Below are 22,542 nucleotides of genomic sequence, written 5' to 3'. Positions count from 1 at the left end.
GTATTCATCCTCTTATCCTTTTTCCTTATGTGTCTAAATTAACAAAAAAAGCTAACCATTCCAGACGGACAAACTCTAAATTATAGAAGTGGTGCACTTTTTAAAAGATCTAAGCAATGTTTCCATGAAATTCCATCTCCCTTTATTAGTAGCGAAGTTACTCTATGATTCACTTTGTCCGTCAGTCAGTCAGTCTTTCCGTAACGCTATGGGGGGAAATGGCTCAGCTACTATAAAAGATAGAAACTTCTTGTCAACATTCACATCAATATGGAGCCTAATCAAGTATAAAACATTAATAGAGGTCAGACTGCTTTGAAAAAGCTTTTTAGCCGCTTATATTTTTCAAAACTAATTTTCTTGGCTCCTGTAAAAGAGAGAAGGCTGACACTTCTTGTCAACATTCCATTCAATATGGAGCATAATCAAGTATAAAACATCAATAGCGGTTTTTGAAGCAGATTTTACCGCTTATATTTTTCAAAACTAATATTCTCGAACGTACTGTTATTGCTTTATCAAAGTACATGAAAATCTGTTGCAATATCCATGTAATAATATATCAATTCATGCTTTAGACACGTACTAATGATTTTTGTTATCTTTATGTACACTATACATTATTCCTTGGCATTTCTAAATACGTTTTATAAGAAATTAATATTATTTAATAAAAATAAAGTGAGCACAATAAAGTTCAGATTTTAGACACGTAGCATTGATTTTTGTTTTGAAATGTTTTTTAAAAACATTGATAACAATTATGGATCCGGCAAAAAAACGTGGCATAATATTTGTTTTTTAAATGCTAAGTTACAAAATACAAAGATAAGAAAAGATAAATTCTACATTAAAATAGGCTTTGAAGGACATTTAATGTTAAAACAAGAATGTCAACATACATAAAAGCGAAGCTTTGAAATCAGAAGGACAAACAAATAATAACTCTTGTATAATGTTGAAACTTAACAAATAGATCTTTAATTTATCTATAAATATCTATAAAAAATTGTACATAAAGTTGTTCCAAAGTTGCTTAAATACAGGATACAGTAAAAGGACGCATTTTTATTTTTATGCTTTAATCTTAGAGATGACTTGCTTAGTTTATTGTACCTCATAGTCATAGGAATCATTATTACAAAAATCAGATTAATAGGATTATTATATCATATGCAAAGTTGCTGTCAAAAAAAATATTAAAAACAACATGTTTTAAATTGACGGACGGACTTTCTGGTAACATAGAGTTGCTTCGCTACCTAATTCGTAGCTAATTTTGTATAAGAATCATCATGCAAATTTTAAATAGATAGGACAATTCTATCATGTCTTGATTAGCGAAAAGACGGATCAATCCTAATTATTTGAAAGCTTCGCTTTTAGAAGGGGATAAATTAAATTTATTGCATAGAAGCATATCAAAACATAGTTTTGTGTGTTTTGCATTCAAAACCTACATACAAAGGTTATAATGAAATGAAAAATAAGTATGGTGTATCTTAGATATTAATAAATCTTAATTCTTCAACCCCGCTCCTCCCTTAAATATAAAATTATTTGCTAAGTTATGGCCAGAAAAAAAGACAGAGAAGACTGTAATAGAACTGTTTAAAGAAACCTATTCTTACTAACAGACAGAGTTTCGTAAGATAAGTTTTATTGAATAAACGTTGTTTTTATAAATGAAAGTGAAACATAATTTTAAACCATATTTTGTTTCTTTATAATTGTGAATCGCTTCTATTCTAAATATGTTTTCTTTTGCTATGCTGCTACCAGACTCGCCTCTGGCAGGCCACAGTGCGGCAAAGACCTCCTTTGCGGATAGCACGCCTTTTGCAGGCTAAAATCACATTATTAACATATTAACAAGGATGACAACATCCATAAAAGCGAAGCACTGAAACGGTAGGACAAACGGACATTAACACTTGTATAGTGTCAGAACTGAATAATCATAATATAAATGTATAAGAGTCAAAGCAAAATTGTAATTAAATTTGTTGAAAAACAGCTTGATTCAGGATAATGTTTAAGGAAATACTTACATTTTTAGGACTTGATTATAGAGTTGCTTCGCTTATTACATTATACTTTGTTGTCCCAGGAATCAATATACCAAAAATCAGATCAATCGGATGATTAGATTATATAAAAATTTGTTGTTAAAATATTAAAAACTGAAATCGCTGAACTAATGAATTTCTTCTTTACAATGTAGCTTCTCAAAGGTCCTGGCAAGGACCCCTCCCAAATTTTCTTCTTTACTTCTTCTTTTAAAACTTATTTGGAAAGGGAGGCGACTTAAAACCCCCCCACCCCTTTACCTCAAATGTCCCTAGAGATGTCTAGAGGCGTAGCTGCTAGTTTCTTAAATAACAGTAGCAAGCCATTTTAACTCCACATGGGGAGCATAGGCCGCTGACAATTTGTCAGTGTTTCTGTAACAATTTTTTTTATGGATATGGGATAGGGTTGTTAGCCCTAAGCCCTAACATTGCGGTTTAAAGCGTCCATTTGCCCATCAGACAACCAACCCTTTGATTGCACGACCTTTGTCTGAGAAGTCCTAACTGTGCATGGTAGTGAGTTGCGCCTGTTTTGGGCCAAGGCATCTCACCCTACTCTAACTATTTATGTCGTGCACCTGACATGGCAGCTGTAGGAACCATTTTTAACGTCTTTAGTTATGTCGCAGTGTCGGACCGAGATTCAAACCTTCCCGACGACAGGCGGATGCGCTACGTGTTGAGCCACGGTTGCGGGTAGTAAAATTCCTCCATACAACTCAGACAAAAACAGATAGAAGGACAAAGTGAGATAAAGAGTAACTTTGCTAATGAAAGAAAATGAATCTTTGTTATCTTTTTATTAACCTAGTTTTTGTTTTGGAATTTCTAATTGCGTCTTTTTAAAAACAAGGTACGATTGAGAAAGCATAGCAACTCTATAATCGTAACAAGAATGTTCGTACGTCCATTTTAAACATGTTGATTTTTAACAACAAATTATTTTTATATCATAAAATAATCCGATTGATCTGATTTTTTAAATACTGATTTCTAGGACAACAAAGTACAATGATATAAGCGAAGCATCTCTATAATCAAGTAATAAACATGTAAGCATGTCCTTAAACATTATCTTGCATTTAAGCAGTTTTTCAACAAGTTCACTTATAATTTTGCTTAATTATTTCACAAGTCCCCAAAGTTTTATAATAACATTTTCTTATTCGTCTGGTTAACAACTTTTGGGACTTCTGTGATTTTTGATTGGTTCGTTCATCAAGTTGAGTGTTCAAACGTTTCAACAACTAATCTTAATCTACAGAAGGGGTTAATTTATGTATCAGCATTGGGGATGTACATCATTTTATTGTCCATTGTTTAGATCCATGTTTCCCCACACATCTATCCAGACTGGTACTCACACACACATAAAATTCCACAAATACTCATATTCCTGAACAAACCTATGCATGAACACAATTTCATATACAAAACTTTACAGACCAGTACACACACACATAAACATATATATGAACTATACCAGTACACCCTCACAATCTCATATACACAACTTTACAGACCAGTACATTACACACACACACACACACACACTTACATTGATTTATCAAAACTAAACCAAATGTCTGTCCATTATCAGGCTTCTAAAAGGATAAGACAATGGCCAATAAATTAATTTAAATCCCCACTGATGAAAAGCAAAATTACCCCTTTTGTAGATTATAATCAGTAGTTGAAACGTTAGGACACTCAACTCAAATCAATCAAAAGTCCCCAAGGTTGTTAATCCAACAAATAATAAAATGTTATTATATAAAAACAGCCCAATGTTCCCTCCCTCCCTGGTCCATAATGTAATGCTTCATTTCAATGGGGGCAAAGTAATTTTTTAGGCTTCTGTATAAAGTTTGATTCTGAAATTTGTTTAAAAACTTTTGTTGGTCAATATATATACACAACTAGCGGCTTCGCCCCTAGCCTCTAGGGGCTTTGCCCAGGGAGGTTTGATCAACCTAATTTTTCGTATTTTAGATTTAAAAGAAAAATTTGAAGAAAAACTTTTTTGTTTTGTTTTTTTTTCTTCATTTTTTGGGAGGTTGGGGGTGTCCCACCCCCCAAGAAAATAGTTATAAACCTTCCCGGGACCTATGTGAAGCTACCCTGTAAAGGAGAACCTGATCGGTTCAGCGATTAGCAAGATCTTTCGGTACAAACAAAAAAAGCTTACTACTTTATATAGTAGGATAACAAAAGAAATGGATATAGGTTATACATGGACATATTGACAGGGGTAAATTAGTCGTCAATTGCTAATATAAACCCAATTCATTGGTCAGTTCGCTCATCCAATTATCAGAGTTTCAGGGTTTATAAAAATCTGGTGCAACATCCAAGTAATAATATATCCTTTAAACAAAAGTTTGTTATAAATTATCCACGTCATATTCTAATATATATCGAATATTCAAAAAACAAAGATAAACGGTTTTTCAACTGCTTTGTCTTATCTCTTCCTCGCCATATAAAATGAACACGTTTTTACTTTATTATTACAGTTGTTTATAGTTATTACACAAACGTCATAAGGTAAATAAATCTTTATTTTAGTTAAATGACAATTTTGAAATGCCTAAAACTTTTTAGTTTTTGAAGCTTAAGGCTTCAAATATAGGGTATGGGTTCTACTTGTGGCAAGTCTTTCAGCTATTAGAGCGGTGTATTTCTTGCAGGATTCCTTATATTTCCATGTAAATCTTAAATATTTTTCCAGTATAGCTTCAAAAAAATATTACTGGATTGCAAATGGTTATGATTAATACTGAAAAATCATGTAAGATTTCGTATTACAGACAATTTTGTATAAATATTAAAATGAAAAATTATGAAATAAAGAACACAGTATTAGTGTCTGATTGATTATGACGTAACAAAAAAAAATTAGCCAATGAGAGGCCGTTATTGACCAATGGTAAAATTGATAGTGGCCTCTCATTGGCTAATTTTTTTTTGTTACGTCATAATCAGTCAGACACTATTACTGTGTTCTCAAATAAATAGCAGTTTGGTTAGCACCGAAGGCCAGGGTTTATAAATTTTAGTTTTTACTATCCACAGAAAGCTGTCTATAGTACAATATGATAAACAAGCGGCGTCGCCCCTAGACTCTAGGAGCTCTGCCCCAAGAGGTTTGATCAAACCTGCAATGTTTCGTATTTTAGATTTAAAAGAAAAATTTTATAAAATTTCTTTGGGGGGGGGGGGAGTCGAACCCACTATTTTAATTTTAGTTTTAAAAAGAAATTTTTTTGGGGGGGGGATTTTTCATTTTTTAAGAGGGGTTGGGGGTGTCCCACCCCCCAAGAAAATAGTTATAAACCTTCCCGGGACCTATGAGAAGTTACCCTGTAAAGGAGAACCCGATCAGACAAACATATCAGACAAACATATCAGACAAACAGACACACGGACAAACAGACAGACAGACATCGTTCTACTTAGTATTATAGATAACTATCAAAGTATTCATATACTCTGGATTAAAACCGGTTCTAGTCAATACTGAAAAAAACGTGTATTGTGTTTACACAGTTTTCTTTCTTTCTTTTTTCCTTTCTGTTTTTTATTCTCTCTATCTCTCTCCTTTTCTTCTCTCTTTCTCTCTCTCTCTCTCTCTCTCTCTCTCTCTCTCTCTCTCTCACTCTCTCTCTCTCTCTCTCTCTCTCTCTCTCTCTCTCTCTCTCTCTCTCTCTTTCTCTCTCTCTGTCTCTCTCTGTCTCTCTCTGTCTCTCTCTCTTTCTCTCTCTTTGTTTCCCTTTAAACAATGTATGTCTGTCCATATCTCTTAATTGCTTTTTTTCTCTTTACTTTTTTCTCAGAGATTTGTTAACATGAACGTTTAGCTTTTGATGAGTAGATTTGACTTTATTTCATCCACTTTATGTAAAAGTCCCGACTATTATGCTTTTTAAAAGCGAAGCTTTTCTATAATTAGGATTGGCCAGTCTGCACGTCCATCCGTCCGTCCGTAACGGATAGCTTTTTTCGTAAATTTAGGCACGTTAGAATTGTCCTATCGACTTTCCATGGTGATTCCTGTAGTAGTTAGGTACGATTTAGAAAGCGTAGCAACTATATAATTATTACCAGAATTGCATGGTGATTCCTGTAGTAGTTAGGTACGAAAGCGTAGCAACTCTATAATCATTACCAGAAGGTCCATACGTCCATTTTAAACATGTTGATATTTTACTTTTTTAACAACAGAGTTTTATGTGATCTAATTATCCAATTTATCGGATTTTTAGTATACTAATTTCTGAGACAACAAAGTTCAATATTACAAGCAAAGCAACTCTATAATCAAGTCCTAAAAATGTAAGTATGTCTATAAACATTATTCTGTATCAAGCAGTTTTTCAACAAATTTACTATTTATTTTGCTTCGACTCTTATACATTTATATTATGATTATTCAGTTCTGACACTATACAAGTGTTAATGTCCGTTTGTCCTACTGTTTCAGTGCTTCGCTTTTATGTCATCCTTGTTTTGCTTTAAAGTTTGTGTAAAAAGTAAAAGGAAGGGGACTATCAAAATTAGGGTTAAGAGTAATTGTCTTAAGAATGGGAAAATATGGGATGAAAACATCTTTAAACATTAAGTAATTAATCAAAGCTTCAATATTGGCGCAGCTACTATGTACATAAAAAATCAGCATGTTTTTTGGACATACGGTAATTATTAAAGAGTTGCTACGCTTTCTACATTGTTGCTAATTGTTACAGGAATCATCATGCAAAGTTTGAAATTGATAGGATAATTCTAACAAAAAAGCTAACAGTTACGGACGGACGAACAACCCTAATTATATAAAAATTTTGTTATTAATGGTTGTATTTATTATTTTAGTTATAGAGAAGCTTTGCTGTCAAGCTTGGTGGTTATCTTTAATAATTAGGTAAGGAGTATAATTTCATATTTGTTTAATAGCACAACTACTTTATAACTAGAGTATGTCTGTCAGATTTATTTTCTACATAATTTTCTTGTATTCTATATACAACATACTGACGGCTAAGCCCCTAGCGGCCTCTAGGGGCACGTACAATATTTTCTATTTAATCTTAGCTAAAATCAGCAGTTTATTTATGTTTATTTATGTTAGTTATGCTTTTTTAGTTTTAGCTGTTTACCAAAAATATCCTCTAGTTGGCGTTAAATTTTTTTTTAAATTTTGGTGATTTCTCTTGGGAGGGTGGTTGCACACCCTCCTTCAAAATAGTTATGACCCTTATGTAAAGGAGAACCATATAGGTTAAGCGATTAGCAAGATCTTGGGTACAAACCGACATATAAGCATCCTATTACTTTATTATAAGGCTACATCATAAGGAAAATATGTATAGAGCAGAGTTAGATTACTTTAATTCTATCTATAATCTATCTATAATACAAAGTAGCTTGATGTCTTTCCATCTGTCTGTCCGTCTGTCTGTCTGTCTGTCCGTCTGAAGCTTAAGATCTCAGTAACCACTCAACCGATTGGGCTCTACTCTTCAGTGATTATACCTACTGGTCCTGTGGTGGTTTTAAGCTATTTTCTTGGGGGTGGGACACCCTCAACCCCCCCAAAAATTAGAAATATCCCCCCCCCCAAAAAAAACAAAATTTAAAACTAAAATTAAAATAGTGGGGTCAACTACCCCCCAAAAAAAAAATTCACCCCCCAAAAAAAAAAAATTCACCCCCCAAAAAATTTTTTTTTAAAATTTTTCTTTTAAATCTAAAATACGAAAAATTTGTTTGATAATGATCAAACCTCTTGGGGCAAAGCCCCTAGATGCTAGGGGCGAAGCCGCTATTGTATAATATAAAGTAGCTTGATGTCTGTCTGTCCGGCTGTCCGTCTGTCCATTAAGATCTTGGTAACCACTGGACCGATCAAATTCTATTCTTCAGGGAATATACCTATTGGTCCTGTGGTGGTTTCAGGCTATTTTCTTGGGGGGGGGGGGGGACATCCCCAACCCCCACAAAAAAAAACAAAAAAATCCCGCTCAATTTTTTAAAATCGAAAATAGTCGGGGCCACTCCAATTTTTTATTTATTTTTTTTTTCAATTACCTCATGGGGCGAAGCCGCTTGTTTATTCTTAAAGTGTATATATAGCTTTTGTTAAGTTATAGTGAAGCTTTGCTCTCAAGGAATAACTTTGGCCTGTTTTACCTTTTGTTGTTAGGTAAGAATAGAATTATTCATTTCATAAGTAGCGCAGCTACTCGTTAACTATGTCTGTACGTTAATCCTAATACCTTTATCTTGATATTAGAACTGCTTCTCTATATTTATGTATATGTATACCATCTAATCAAGGGAAACTTGAAGAAAGGAGCGGGGGGGGAGATATATATAAAGTGTAAGTAATAAACACGTTACTTTTGATAATTAAAGAGAAGATTCGCTTCTATGGCATAACTTGGTCCCAAAGTTATCTGTAACAAAACTACCTATTTTTATAACTAGCGCAGCTACTCTATATCTAAGTTAAATCTGTCTGTTTTTCCAAATATCTTTTTCTCAATGTTTGCGCAGACACTATATATATTTATTTATCTTCTTCTTATTACAATTCAACACTGACAATAAAAACTTGTATTAAACAAGGATGAAAACACCCATAAAATCGAAGCTATGAAGCGCTAGGACAAATGCACATTAGAGTGTCAGAAGTGAATAATCAGAACATGAACATAAAAGCCTAAATATATTATAGTCGAAACTAGATTGTTGAAAAACCGATGAAATACAGGATAATATTTAAGGACATACTTACACTTTTAGGACTTTATTATAGAGTGCTTCGCTTATAACATTATACTTTGTTGTCCTAGGAATCAGGGCGTTATCCTCTTAGAAAATTGTTTTTCTTTTTTTTCAATGTTGTACCCCCCCCCCTTGCCCCCCCCCCCCCCCCCCCGACTACCGACGAACAACTATTTTAGGTTAGGTTAGGTTGCTTCTAGGCAGGCTAGGGAGCCGAGCACTGCGGCCAGAGTTCATAGTTCGCTGTCGGGGGGGGGGGGGGGGGGTACTCAAATTTTCAGTATTGAAAATAAAATTTCTAAGAGGATAATACCGGAATCAGTATTAAAAAATCAGATTAATCGGGTGATTTCATCACATAAAAATGAACATGTTTAAAATAGATATAATGACATTCGTGTAACCATTATGGAGTTGTTACGCCTTCTAAATCGTACCTAACTTATACAGTCAATGTTTGGAATTGATAGGATAATTCTAACCTGTTTAAATTAACGAAAAGAGCTAACAGTCCCTGACATACGGACGGACGGACCAATCCTAATTATAGAAAAGCTTCTTTTGCATATATTTATTTTAGTTGCAGAAAAGCTTTGCTCCTCTGGAATAACTGTGGCCTTGGTCTTATCATCCGTAGTTAGGTAAGTGTTAAAATATTTTCATAAATAGCAAAGCTACTCGTTAACCAGGTTATGTCTGTCCCATCCTACAAATAGCTCTTTCTCTATTTTTTGCCACAAAAAACTGGGTTGGTATTTTTTTGTTGGGGGGAGGGGTTGGGGGTGTTCTAGTAACCAAAAAAATAGCTTAAAACCAAACCAAGACAAATAGCTATAATCTAATCAGTTCAGCGGTTACCGTCATCTTAAGCTTTGGACAGACAAACAGACGGACAGACATTTTCCTATTTTGAATTAAAGATAATTTACTGATATTTAAGCTTTCATTAGTAATATAATAAAGAAATATTGATTGATTTATCTATTAATAGTTGTAGAGAAGATTTGCTCATAAGAATAACTTGGCCTTGGTGTTATCTTTTGTGCTTAGGTAAGGAGTAGAATTATTCATTATTATAAGTAGTGCAGCTATTCTATAATTAAGTTATGTCTGTTCTTTCCTATAAATTCAACCTCCCAAAAAGTATATTTTTTTAAAACAAAAACTTGAAATTTCCACTAAATAGCTGTTATAAGAATTTTAAAACTGACAAGCAATGATAGAGGAAAAGTAATAAAACTATGGCTCACACTAAAATAAAGAAGATTATATACATATAGTGTAATAATTAATGTACCTATCTATTTTTAGTTTAGAGTAGCTTTGTTCTTAAGAAAACTGTGTCCTTGGTGTTATCTTATGTTGTGAGGTAATCAGAAAATTATTCATTTTAATCTTTAAAATTTAATCAGGTTATGTCTGTCCTTTTCTCTAATTAGCTGTTTTAATGATTTTAAAATTTTTTATTGGATCAAACAAAAATAAAGAAGATTATATAAAAAGAGTGTAATTATTTAATGCACATACTTTTATAGAGTTATGAAGAAGCTTTGCTCCTTAGAATAACTTGGCCTTGGGATTATCCTCTGTTCTTCTTAAATTTTCTAAAAATTTATTATATACAATAATAAAGTATGTTTCTAAGTAAAAATTAAATTTTATTTGTGCAAGTTTACCAAGAGCCCAATATAACCTAACCCAACCTGACTTAAAGTAACAAACAAACAAACAAGAAACAACTATACAGTGGTTAGAGCTAGCTATATTTTTTAATAGACATATTTATTGTTTAGGTACAGAGAAGCTTTACTCGATGGCCTTGGACTTATCTGTATAAGTAAGAGGTAAAAAAAAGCTATAAATAGCAAAACTTTTCTATAAATGATAATATCTATTTCTCTTTCACTTTTAAATGCTTTTTTTTTCATATAATCTTAAAATAATTATTTAGAAATGGAGGAATTAGGCAGTGGAACTGAAATGGATGAGAACACAGGTTGTGCAGGTCCTGTTAATGATTCTAAAAAGGCATGTATTCTGTATTTTTATGGTGATGAAATTTCTTTTATTAGTCTTTATTTATACAAAGATATTTTGTGACTTTAAAAAAAATACAAAAAATGAAAGACTACTATAATATTCCAAAAATTTTTGTAGATATCATGAAGTATAAGTATCAATTATTTAGCAACCCCATTCAGAAACATTCAAATTTAGTGAAAATCTGTGGCCATTTTTCTGCAGCTTTCTTGCAAAAGCCAAAAACCACTTCAGAAACTTATAAATTCTTGAAATTCTCCCCACTTCCCCTCCCCGTGAGAAATTAAAGTTTGGAAAGTTACCTTAATGTTAAAGATTAACACAGAAAATATTTAGAATGAAGTTGAGATGGAGTCTACAATTCCTTCTACCGTGTGTACTTGTGGATTTCAGTTTGGAGTTTTCCCTTTATCAACACAAGATTCTCAATTATCAAATTTAGCTGAAGATTTTGGTAAAATGAGTATAAACTTTCATGGACCTGCAGGAGAAAATCAAAGAATTTTAGCTAAAGAAAAGATTGAAGAGATAAAACAGAAAGTAGCTGAATATTATTTTGATCCAGAGTGTAAGATTATAGCTATTCCAAATCATTTTGTAACACCAAAGAAACCAACTGTGTTAGGAAACAAGGGAAGGGAAAACCGAGATGCTCAGATTTTGGATAAACATCTTGAAGAACGTTTACATCATGAGCTTGTCAATGAAGCAAGAGAATCAAACTTAGAAGCATTTATATTCAACAGTTTTCAATCAGGTGATTGCATTCAGCAATTAGTTAATAAGGGGAAAGAAATGAGAAAAAAGGATAAATATGCAGAAATTAATGAGCATGAGAAAAGAGTGATGGAGATCCTAGACATTAAAGATTATTCAGATAAAGAACTTAAGTCATGTATTGAGGAACATAAGAAGTGGAGGGAAAATCAGTCAAAATTTCAAAGCCCACAGAACTGGCTGTTTAAAAAGGAATGTTATATTTCATTAGCTTACATCTTAGCCCTAATTAAAGTTTAGCTTTTTTTAAACTTATACTTTTAGACAATCATCCATTGGAAGATAATAGGGGAAGGGTTTATTCAGTAATGGGTTGCCATGCAGGGTAGAGCAAAATAGGTATATGTGTTTTATACAAGGACAAGAAACTGTAGTAGCCTCTATCTTTCACCAGCAATAAATTGCAGTTTACCAAGTATGGTGTTTATTGTCCAAAGGATCAGAAATTACTGATTATATCATACAACAACAATAATTACATGGCTAATGGGATAGTTATATCAAATGCATAGATTAAAATAGGCATACCAATATAGGTTAGCCCTAGTTCCCTTCAGCCCTGGCAGGGATGGAGGGAACAGAGCAGTAGATCAATCATTACAGTTAAGAAATCAGAATAAATTGCCACAATTAACATGAACTTATCATTGGGAGGGGATTTACATGGCTTCGCCCCTCTATACAGGGGATTTACTTGGACGGGCCTAACTAGGAGCGAAGCAACTCTACAGCCAGGGAAAGTAGGGGGAGGATACCACAAAACTACTTTTTCCATTATATTCAATTCATTTAAGATAAGGGAGTGGATGTGCTCAATAGGAACAATGAAGGAAAGCACTCATTTCTTCTGAATTCTCTTTGGCAAAAACTTTGTTAATTTAGCATAATTTTTTCTTGAGATATTCCTTTCTTTATTAATCTTCTGTCATTTCTTGATTTTGCCAATTTCTCAAGACATGAAATATTAGCATTGTGAATGTTAGGTATTGAAAAATCATGGTTTCAAATATGATTCAAATCCCAAGAAAAAAGTTATTGAGAACCAACAGTTTGATATACAGAATAGAACAACAGAACACACAAATACAGATCAGTGTTCTACTAGTACAAGTCCTAAAAGAAAAAGCCAAACTTTTCAAACTGACAATATCAAAAAAGTCCTGTATGATATTCCTGAGGATAAACTTGAAAACTTTTATAAATATCAGTTTTTTAACATTTGTATCCAAGAAAACAAAACTGAATGGGACACCATCATGATAATTCCTAAGCATAATGCTATTATCAATATAGAGGTTAAACTTGGACCTAAAGATCAAGGAGATAAACTCAAACTACTGGAAAATGCTTCAGGGCAAACAAAACAGCACTTTTCTTTCATGCAGAAATTATTTGGAGGTATGCTTTCCAAAGATTGGATGTTTGTCAGGGCTGCATGTGTTCCACATTTGACTATCGATGAAGATACCACAAAGCCCTGTGTCAACTGTCAGCAATTTATTCTACAAGATGCTAATGAAGCAAAAACTTGGTTAAAGCAGATAATAGAACACAAGCTTTTTACGTCTTTTAATCATGATCAGACAGAATATGAAGAACTTGTATCTGAACTAATATATCATATTTCTATTAAAGAGTCAAGTAGATTAAATCAATTGATATCAGATCCATTGACAGTTAGCAGAGAAACTGAGGAAGCATTAACAGGAAAAGCAGAAGGAATATCAGGAGAGAATGATGTTCCTGTTTACATGCTCAACAATGAACAACTGCAAGCAGTACACTCACCAGCTAAATTTCTTATCATAGATGGTGACTATGGTACTGGTAAAACATATGTACTAAAGGAAAGAGCTAAAAAATGTGCTAAAGCTAATAGTAAACAAAAATTATTTTATATTGATCTAACAGCACTTACACATAATATTGATGAATATTTTGAAAGAGTCGAATCTTCTGTCATGAACAATATAGCTGTAGTAGATTTTAAATCTTATCCTAATATTAAAGTAATTACTGTTGAAGATTTAGGGATTAGTGAAATAAAAATATTACAAAATACTACCTTTGAAACAAACACAGCAATACACAGATTTTTAAGAGATAATCACTGTGATCATTTATTCATTGATGAAATGATAATTGGAGAAATTGTTTTTCCTGACTCTATAGAGACAATTTGTGTTAACTTAAAAATAGTAAAAGGAGATTTAAAACGGAGAGCATATTATAAAAATAAGAATGCAAAGTTGTTAGAAACTAAGAAAATGAATCATAATGCTGTACATGTTAATCTCACCAAAAATATGAGAAATAGCCAAAACATTCTTAATCTAGCTAAAGCTTTAGAAGCGGATTCTGCTCAACAAATGTCTTGTTCTCCAGATAATAATGTCATGGGTAACCATAATTTTTACTACAGAAATATTTATGAAATTGATCCTCATTTATTAGCTGTTGCTGCTGTAAGAAAATATTTCTTTAATAAACCTAAAGAGGGTGTTGTTATATTATCAGAAGATTTAAGTACTAGTGATTTAGAATTTCAATTGTTACACAAACATTTTTCCTCAATTACATCAGTTGTCAGAAATTTTGAAGAATACATGGAAAAACCTGAAGGAATATTGGTAACAAATATAAATGAATTTCAGGGTGCTCAAGCAAGAAATATTATCATTATCGTACTTTACATTACCATGAATCGACACATGAGGAATATAATCCTTAGAACAATGTCCCATGCAATTATTATTTTTAAGAAAGATAACAATAAACTAAATAGTTCTGGAGCAATTGAAGATAAAAATCTACATGAATTTATTTATCCTGAAGGAAAAGCTCCAGGGTGTTATCACTATCATAATAAAGATAAACATAATATAAGTGTCTTAACTATGGCAATACTAGATAAATACAAATTGTTAGACCAGGATGAGAGCATTGCAATAATAACATACTCAAGAATTTCTAAAGATATTATCAATGAGAGTTATTGGAGCTATCTTGGATTTGATGAGGAAGTTCTCAAAATCAAATTAGAAAATAGAGAATTATATGAAGATGTAAAGAGAAACATTTCTTTAAATTATGCTCATGTATCATGGAGCTACTCGTATTTTGCCAAAGAGGAAGAAAACTTAGTAAACAAGCCAAGACATATCAATTATGTCAATATGTTTTATGTACCAGATTTAGAACGACTCAGTGAATTCAAGAATATCATTGTATTTGCTGATGAAAATATTGATCATAAACATGAATTTGCAGCTTGGGGAGAACAGACATTCAACATTGTTGAGGAGAGTAAGAGGATAAGAAATAAATATGATGCATTTTGTAGAGATTCAATAATGTTACATCAACCAAAGTTTGCCATAGTTGTTCATGATGGCAATTTAGAAAAATTCAGGCATAAAGGAGCTCTAAACCTAATTGTGGATAATGATCTACATGAATACATACCTATAGAGAATACAAACCTAATGACTAAGAAAGAACATACATCTAAAGAAGCTCTAAATCTAATAGAGGATGATAACCTACATGAATACATACCTATAGAGAATACAAACCTATTGACTGAGAAAGAACATACATCTAAAGAAGCTCTAAATCTGCCGCTGCTGATGCTCCTGCCGCCGCTGCCAAGGAGGAGAAGAAGGTTGAGGAAGAGGAGGAAGAAGATGATGACATAGGATTCGGTCTCTTCGATTAGATACAAACAAAATCTTCCCAAGCTCCATCAAGATCTTTAAAACCTGTTACGACCATTATTATATTATTGTTTTAATTTGTTGTCTAAATCTAATAGAGGATGATAACCTACATGAATACATACCTATAGAGAATACAAACCTATTGACTGAGAAAGAACCTACATCTAAAGAAGCTCTAAATCTAATAGAGGATGATAACCTACATGAATACATACATGTAGAGAATACAAACCTATTGACTGAGAAAGAACATACATCTAAAGAAGTAGAACAACGCAAAAAGTTTAGTATTTTCTTAATCTATACTGTACATACTGTAATTAATTCAATGATAATGTATTATATAATATGTATGTATTATTAATGAACAGAGAAAAATAAAAGTTTTCAATGTTTTTGTTTTTTATTTATTACTTCCACTACTCTATGATTTATTTTGTTGTTTTACATTTAAGGAATAAATAATCTGTCAATTATTTTCTTTATCATCAGTTTTGTTCACAGCCTTTGGAATGTTTTGAGCCAACCGAAAATTTATCTAGCTTAATTAATAGTCTTTTGTGAACTGGGCTTCAAGAGTTGAGTAATTTAAAAACAAGGATGACAACATCCATAAAAGCGAAGCACTGAAATGGTAGGACAAACGGACATTAACACTTATATAGTGTCAGAATAATCAGAATATAAATGTATAAGAGTCGAAGTAAAATTGTAAGTAAATTTGTTGAAAAACTGTTTATACAGGATAATGTTTATGGACATACTTACATTTTTAGGACTTGATTATAGAGTTGATTCGCCTATAACATTATACTTTGTTGTCCCAGGAATCAATATACCAAAAAACAGATCAATCGGATGATTAGATCAGATAAAAAAATTTTGTTAAAAAAGTAAAAAAAATCAACATGTTTAAAATGGAAGTATGGACATTTGGTAATGATTATAGAGTTGCTACGCTTTCTAAATCGTACCTAACTATATAAGGAATCACCATGCAAAATTTGAAATCGATAGGACAATTCTAACATGCCTAAATTAACGAAAAAAGCTATACGTTCAGACGGACGGACGGACCGACCCTAATTATAGAAAAGCTTCACTTTTAAAAAGGTAGTGCGTTTCTTTAAATCATGTATATTGGACATAATTAATATTACTACTTAAAATCTTGTCTATAGGTAGCTTCTTTTGATCTTTTGCTTCAGATATAAAAATCTTACTACTTTATATTTTAAGATAGCTGATGCACCTCTATCATCTAGGCGCTCTGTAAAGGGGAGGATAAGCAGAAAATTAGTTTGACACTAACCCAAGACGTTTAAAAACTAAATAGGCTAAAACCATTCTGTGAAGGTGTGATCCGATTGGTTCAGTGGTAAATTTAAATCTTAAGCAACTGACAATAAAAAACCTTACTAAGAAACAAGGCAAATTAGATGAATATATTTATAGGTAGCCCAGCAATAACAAGATACATATATGGCAACTTCTGAATAGAAGATTGAAATATTTGACAAGTCCTGAAAGTTTTCAACAAACAAGGGAGATGACTCAAAAAACTTTTTTGTTACTTTGCAAAGTGTCTAAAAAAATCAGCCATGTGACGTCATAAAAATGAGGGATTTGTTATTATCAGGCACATAATAGACACTAATTTACAAATTTATTGTTACAACAGAGAACTTTAAAGATTGGTAGCTGCTGAATTGCTGGCAGCACAGTTTCTGTTTGCACATTTGAAGGGTGAGCAAAAAAATTCGTACATTTTTAAAATTGAAATTGCGAGGGCTTGTGTTGATAGTAGAAAATATTACGCATACCGTTAGAACCGCTATAAAGTCTATTTTTTGGAAATATAAGAACGATTCCTCTGCTACTTATAGTTAGGGAGGTAGGTGTTAAAATGTCCCAACTGACTTAAAACTTGACATGCGAGTAAAGTTTTAGACATTTTACCACCTAGCTCCTTAATTATTTGTAGCACAGGAACCGTTCTTATATTTCCAAAAAAAAATATTGTTCATAACGGTTCTATCAGTATGTGTAACATTTTTCTACTATTAACACAAGCTGCGCAATTTGAAATTTAAAAATGTACGCAGCTCTTTTTGCACATCCTATTCTCTAAGTTAAGTCAATTTTAACGCATAGCTTCTTACCAATGCGTAGCACAGAAATCGTTTTTATATTTCCAAAAAATACACTTTATAGCTGTTTTAATGGTATGCCTACCTTTTTTCTACCATTAACACACGCCACACAATTTGAAATTTAAAAATGTACGCATTTTTTGCTTGGCCTTTATATAGTACTGGAATTTGAAAGGTTTATAAATCTGGTAGTACAAATTATTAATTTTACTATCCGCAGAAAAATCTTTTAATTCGATGCGATAAATAACTATTACTTATATTTTTAAAAGCGAAGCTTTTCTATAATTAGGGTCGGTCCGTCCGTACATCCGTACGTCCGTAAGGGATAGCTTTTTTCGTTGATTTAGGCAAGTTAGAATTGTCCTATCGATTTCAAATTTTGCATGGTGATTCTTTTAATAGTTAGGTACGATTTAAAAAGCGTAGCAACTCTATAATCATCACCAAAATGTCCGTACGTCCATTTTAAACAAGTTGATTTTTTGTTTTTTTAACAACTAATTTTTATGTGATCTAATCATCCAATTGATCTGATTTTTGGTATATTGATTCCTGGGACAACAAAGTATAATGTAATAAGCGAAGCAACTCTATAATCGAGTCCTAAAAATGTAAGTATGTCCATAAACATTATCTTGAATCAAGCAGTTTTTCAACAAATTTACTTACAATTTTGCCTTGACTCTTATACATTTATATTATGATTATTCAGTTCTGACACTATACAAGTGTTAATGTCTGTTTGTCCTACCGTTTCAATGCTTCGCTTTTATGGATGTTGTCATCCTTGTTTATAATATTCATGCAACCTTTTTAAACGCGAAGCTTTTTATATTATTAGGGTCCTTACGTCCATAACAGTTAGCTTTTTTCGTTAATTTAGACATGTTAGAATTGTCCTATCAATTTCAAACTTTGCATGACAATTCATGTAGTAGTTAGGTACGATGTAGAAAGCGTAGCAGCTCTATAATCATTACCAGAATTTCCGTATGTCCATTTTAAACATGTTGATTTTTAACTTTTTACGATATAATATTCCAATTAATCTGATTTTTGGATTACTGATTCCTTTTACAACAAGGTACAATACCATAAGCGGAGTACCTTATAATCAAGTCCAAACAATGTATGTATATATATCCTTAAACAGTGTTATGTATTTAAGAAGTTTTGCAACAAATTTTCTTATAATTTTGTCAAAACTTTTATATTTTATATATTGAATATTCAGTTCTGACACTCTACAAAAGTTAATATTTGTCTATCCTACCGTTTCAGGGCTTTTCTTTATGGATGTTGTCATCCTTGTTATATCTAAAAGTGTATTAACCCTTAATGGTCGGGGAAGGGGGGCGGGCGTTGAACGCCCCCCTCTCCGGTTTTTTCTATCTCATTTTCTGTGTGTGAAAGATAAAGAGCCCAAACTGCGTGACTTTTTAATTATGGGTATGACACATTACTGAGAGTTATCCTTCCTCCATCCTGGCGGGCACACCAGCAAACCTGGCAGGGTCATCCAGGTTAAGAGCAAAAATAATTTTTTGACTTAAACAAAGCACTTTATCTTACCAAAATACTAAAATATCCTCTAGTAGTACATCCTTTTATCAAATACAGGTGTTCAAGTCAATTTCATGTTCCAGGTATGATCCAGCAGGTCCTGATCCTCCAGGTCTCCAGAAATCTTTAAAAAGCTCCTGTGGCCGCAATCTTTGACTTAGAGACAACAAATTTTAAACTTAACTTTTCTTACATGTCTACATAACTTATTAAAATTTCATAAAGATCCGCTGCCGTTTCCCGTCGACCGCCAACTGCGGCGGCTGGCAGCTGCCAAGTACAGCTGCGGCAGCTTAAATTTACATTTAATAAATTCTAATATTAAATTATATAAAAATATAAAAATAAACATTTTCTGCAAAAAAAAATTTCTTCCCCCTCCCACGACCGATTAAGGTGCGGCAAGGGGCCTGACTGTTAGGAGTTAAATATCCAAATTGCCTAAAGCCCGCCTAAGATAAAAGATAAATAGTACTATAAACAGTGGATATATTGTCCAGCCGTTTTTGAAATCAAACATAACAAACAACTCCATTTTCATTGTCACACAAAAAAATTATTTTTCTTCTAATATCGTTTAAATTAATTGTGACTTAATAAACCTGTCTAAAGTAATAAACGTGGCCGGTAGAGAACAGGGATTTAAAGAGACAATGACTGATAAATTCATTTACATCCCCAATGGTGATGCAAAACATTAACCCTTCTGTAGATTACAATTATTGCATGAAACATTTAAACACTCAATTTGATGAACCAATTAAACAAAATTTTAAATATTGTTAAGCCAACAAGTAAGGAAATGTTATTATAAAACTTTGGAGACTAGAGTAATAAACAAACAGCCCAAACTGAGCACAGAATATTGATCCATAGGTCCAGACACATATTTCTTTAGAAAAGCTTTGCTCCTCTAGGAATTACTTGACCTTGGTATCTGTTGTGTTTAGATAAGGGATAAAATCATACAAGTAGCGCAGCCATTCATAAAAGCGAAACTTACCAGGAAAGACAAAAAAACAAATGTAGTATCAATGCTTACTTATTATAGTAAATTTTAAAAAAGGTAATGTTTGTTTCTTTTTTGGGGTCAGCCCCCTCAGGGTAAGGAACCCCTCTGCAGAAGGAAAAAACTGACCCCCCTCCCATATGTTAATCTAATTTAAAATTTAAGGGGGGGGGGAGGGTGAGCGGTGTTCGCATTTTGTGTGAAATTACCAAAAAATTATGTAACACATAACTGTTCATATTCCCCCCTCCCCCAACAAACACAACTAAAGGCTTCGCTGAGCTGTCTGTCGCAAGTACACAAGCTTGTTGTAAGAAAGCTACACTCTTGTGCTCTTGCGCGGACCACAAAAAATCATGGTTCAACAAACGACAGTTATAAAGCAGATGTTCAGTGATAAATTATGTATACTTTCACAGCATTACTAACAAACAGACAGACGGACAGACGCACCAATGAAATTACATACTGTAGAGTTATGAATGAAGAGTGAAGCTTTGCTACTATCAAACCCATTCATTGACACACAAAATATATCTACATTAGTTACTTATCGCATCGTATTACAGACAGCTTTCCGCTTTAAACAAAAATGGGTTAATTTTATGATTTTTACTTTAACATTCGCAGAAAATTCTCTGTATTTTAATGTTAGACGTGAGTTTTCAGTATAGTTGAGAACCGGTTCTAATCCAGCGGCTATCAATCGGTTTCGAAGTCATGCCCCCCTTGGATTCTCGAAACATAAAATAAACAAATGCATCAGGAAACTAAGGGAGGGGACAATGAAGCAGAATTAATCTTCTGTCATCACCCTCCCCTCCTTCATATCTCTTAGAAGACAGAATATTATGATAGAATGATTAGAGGAAAAAACACTTCACCATCTATTGTCCTATACTTATATTACCTATACAGATAGTCTCTCCAAAATCGTCCAATCCCTGGTATATCTGCATTTAAATAATACCTCCCCTGGCTATACCCTCACTCTCACTTACCCAGGGAGGGAGGGACATTGGACAATAAATTTTACTTGTAACCAAAGTTATATAAACTCAGTTGCTTAGTAGTACTAGGGTACTATTTTATTCTTGATAGGATGGTTCAAACTAGTAATGTCTACTATTTTATTCTTGATAAGATGGTTCAAACTAGTAATGTCTACTATTTTATTCTTGATAGGATGGTTCAAACTAGTAATGTCTACTATTTTATTCTTGATAGGATGGTTCAAACTAGTAATGTCTACTATTTTATTCTTGATAGGATGGTTCAAACTAGTAATGTCTACTATTTTATTCTTGATAGGATGGTTCAAACTAGTAATGTCTACTTCTGTACAAAAACATTTAATCAATACAAAATGTAATTTTGATAATCATAATTGTTAGTGAACAGAAATTTATCTTCAATTGTCTTATCCCGAAAAATCCCTGCCTTTTTTTACTGCCTAAATATGTTAAATCATGGTGTCCAAATTTGTAAACATTTTTTAAAATTACTTACATTATTTCTTTAATAATACTATAAGGTGTTAGTGTGTGTGTGTATGTATTTGTCTACTAAGATCTTATAAATTGTTCGACAAATCATTTCAGATAAGTATGGTTTTAGTCCGGGGCAGGTTTAGGCTATGTAGCGAATGAAGGAGGGAGGGGGACGAAACACCCACACTAACTTATTCAATAAAAAATGAACACAAAACTTTTTCTATTACAAAGTAATGAAATGTCTGTGTCTGTCTATCTTTTTTTTTAAGCTAAAGATCTTGCTTACCACTGGACCATGTGGATTCTGATTTAAATGTAAATATACGTATATAGCATTAGTTTTAAGCTATTTTATTATGTGGAAGGGAAAACATATGCAAAAAAATCTTTTTATTTTAGTTTTTAAAAATAATGTTCAAGTTTGGCAACCAAAACATATGTGCGTTACTAACTAAATGCTTTGATTGCTTTAAAAGTCGAAATATCAATCCAGTTCTTAAGTGGTGCCAGATATACGCTTTTTAAGAGCAATGTACTCTTTATTGGCCCAATATTTTTCAACTTTTTAAAGATTAATTCCTTGCATAATGTTTCTAATTATACATTGAGTTTGACTGAAATATTTTCCTCATCCTTAATAGTTACTTGCTGAAATAAAATTAATGGTAGTGTTTACACTCTTCTTTTATGATCTCAATTATGTTCATTCTATGTAGGATTTTTTCCCATCTTCCCCTCTCTGTTTCTTCTTTCCCAATGTTGTACACCCTATTTGTAATTACTTTGTTATGAAAAAAATCTCGCACCTATGCTTAGTAGTTGTTGTAGAGGTAGAGTAGAAGAATCTGAATAGTGTTAGCTCGAAAGTGAAAATACAGAATGTACTACTGTTGTTACTATGTTTATCATTTTATTTAACCCGGCTTATTT

The 22,542-nt window shown here is 32.6% G+C and overlaps 1 protein-coding gene across 2 annotated transcripts; it reads left to right on the top strand.

The window, feature by feature from the left end:
• The first annotated feature begins 6,936 nt into the window (after window positions 1–6,936).
• Window positions 6,937–15,759, top strand: LOC145321512 (uncharacterized). 2 transcript variants are annotated; one of them, XM_080162922.1, is made up of 8 exons: window positions 6,937–6,990; window positions 8,213–8,271; window positions 9,436–9,496; window positions 9,847–9,905; window positions 10,167–10,224; window positions 10,649–10,699; window positions 10,807–10,883; window positions 11,232–15,759. In XM_080162922.1, exon 8 carries the CDS (start codon window positions 12,929–12,931, stop codon window positions 15,368–15,370), a length of 2,442 nt encoding a protein of 813 aa, XP_080019048.1. In that variant the 5' UTR covers window positions 6,937–6,990; window positions 8,213–8,271; window positions 9,436–9,496; window positions 9,847–9,905; window positions 10,167–10,224; window positions 10,649–10,699; window positions 10,807–10,883; window positions 11,232–12,928; the 3' UTR covers window positions 15,371–15,759. Both variants share the same exon structure in this region, with proteins under 2 accessions (XP_080019048.1, XP_080019049.1).
• The last annotated feature ends 6,783 nt before the right edge of the window (window positions 15,760–22,542 follow it).

The sequence above is a fragment of the Acartia tonsa genome, chromosome 6 (genome assembly GCF_053477335.1).
Source record: "Acartia tonsa isolate MP-2025a chromosome 6, ASM5347733v1, whole genome shotgun sequence".
Lineage (NCBI taxonomy): Eukaryota > Metazoa > Arthropoda > Copepoda > Calanoida > Acartiidae > Acartia > Acartia tonsa.
Note: the sequence above shows the minus strand (reverse complement) of the source record. Positions and strands in the feature narration are given on the sequence as shown.

What these genes read in the sequence shown, in the direction of transcription:
- LOC145321512 (XM_080162922.1), top strand. Translation starts at nt 12,929, where the DNA reads ATGATAATTCCTAAGCATAATGCTATTATCAATATAGAGGTTAAACTT.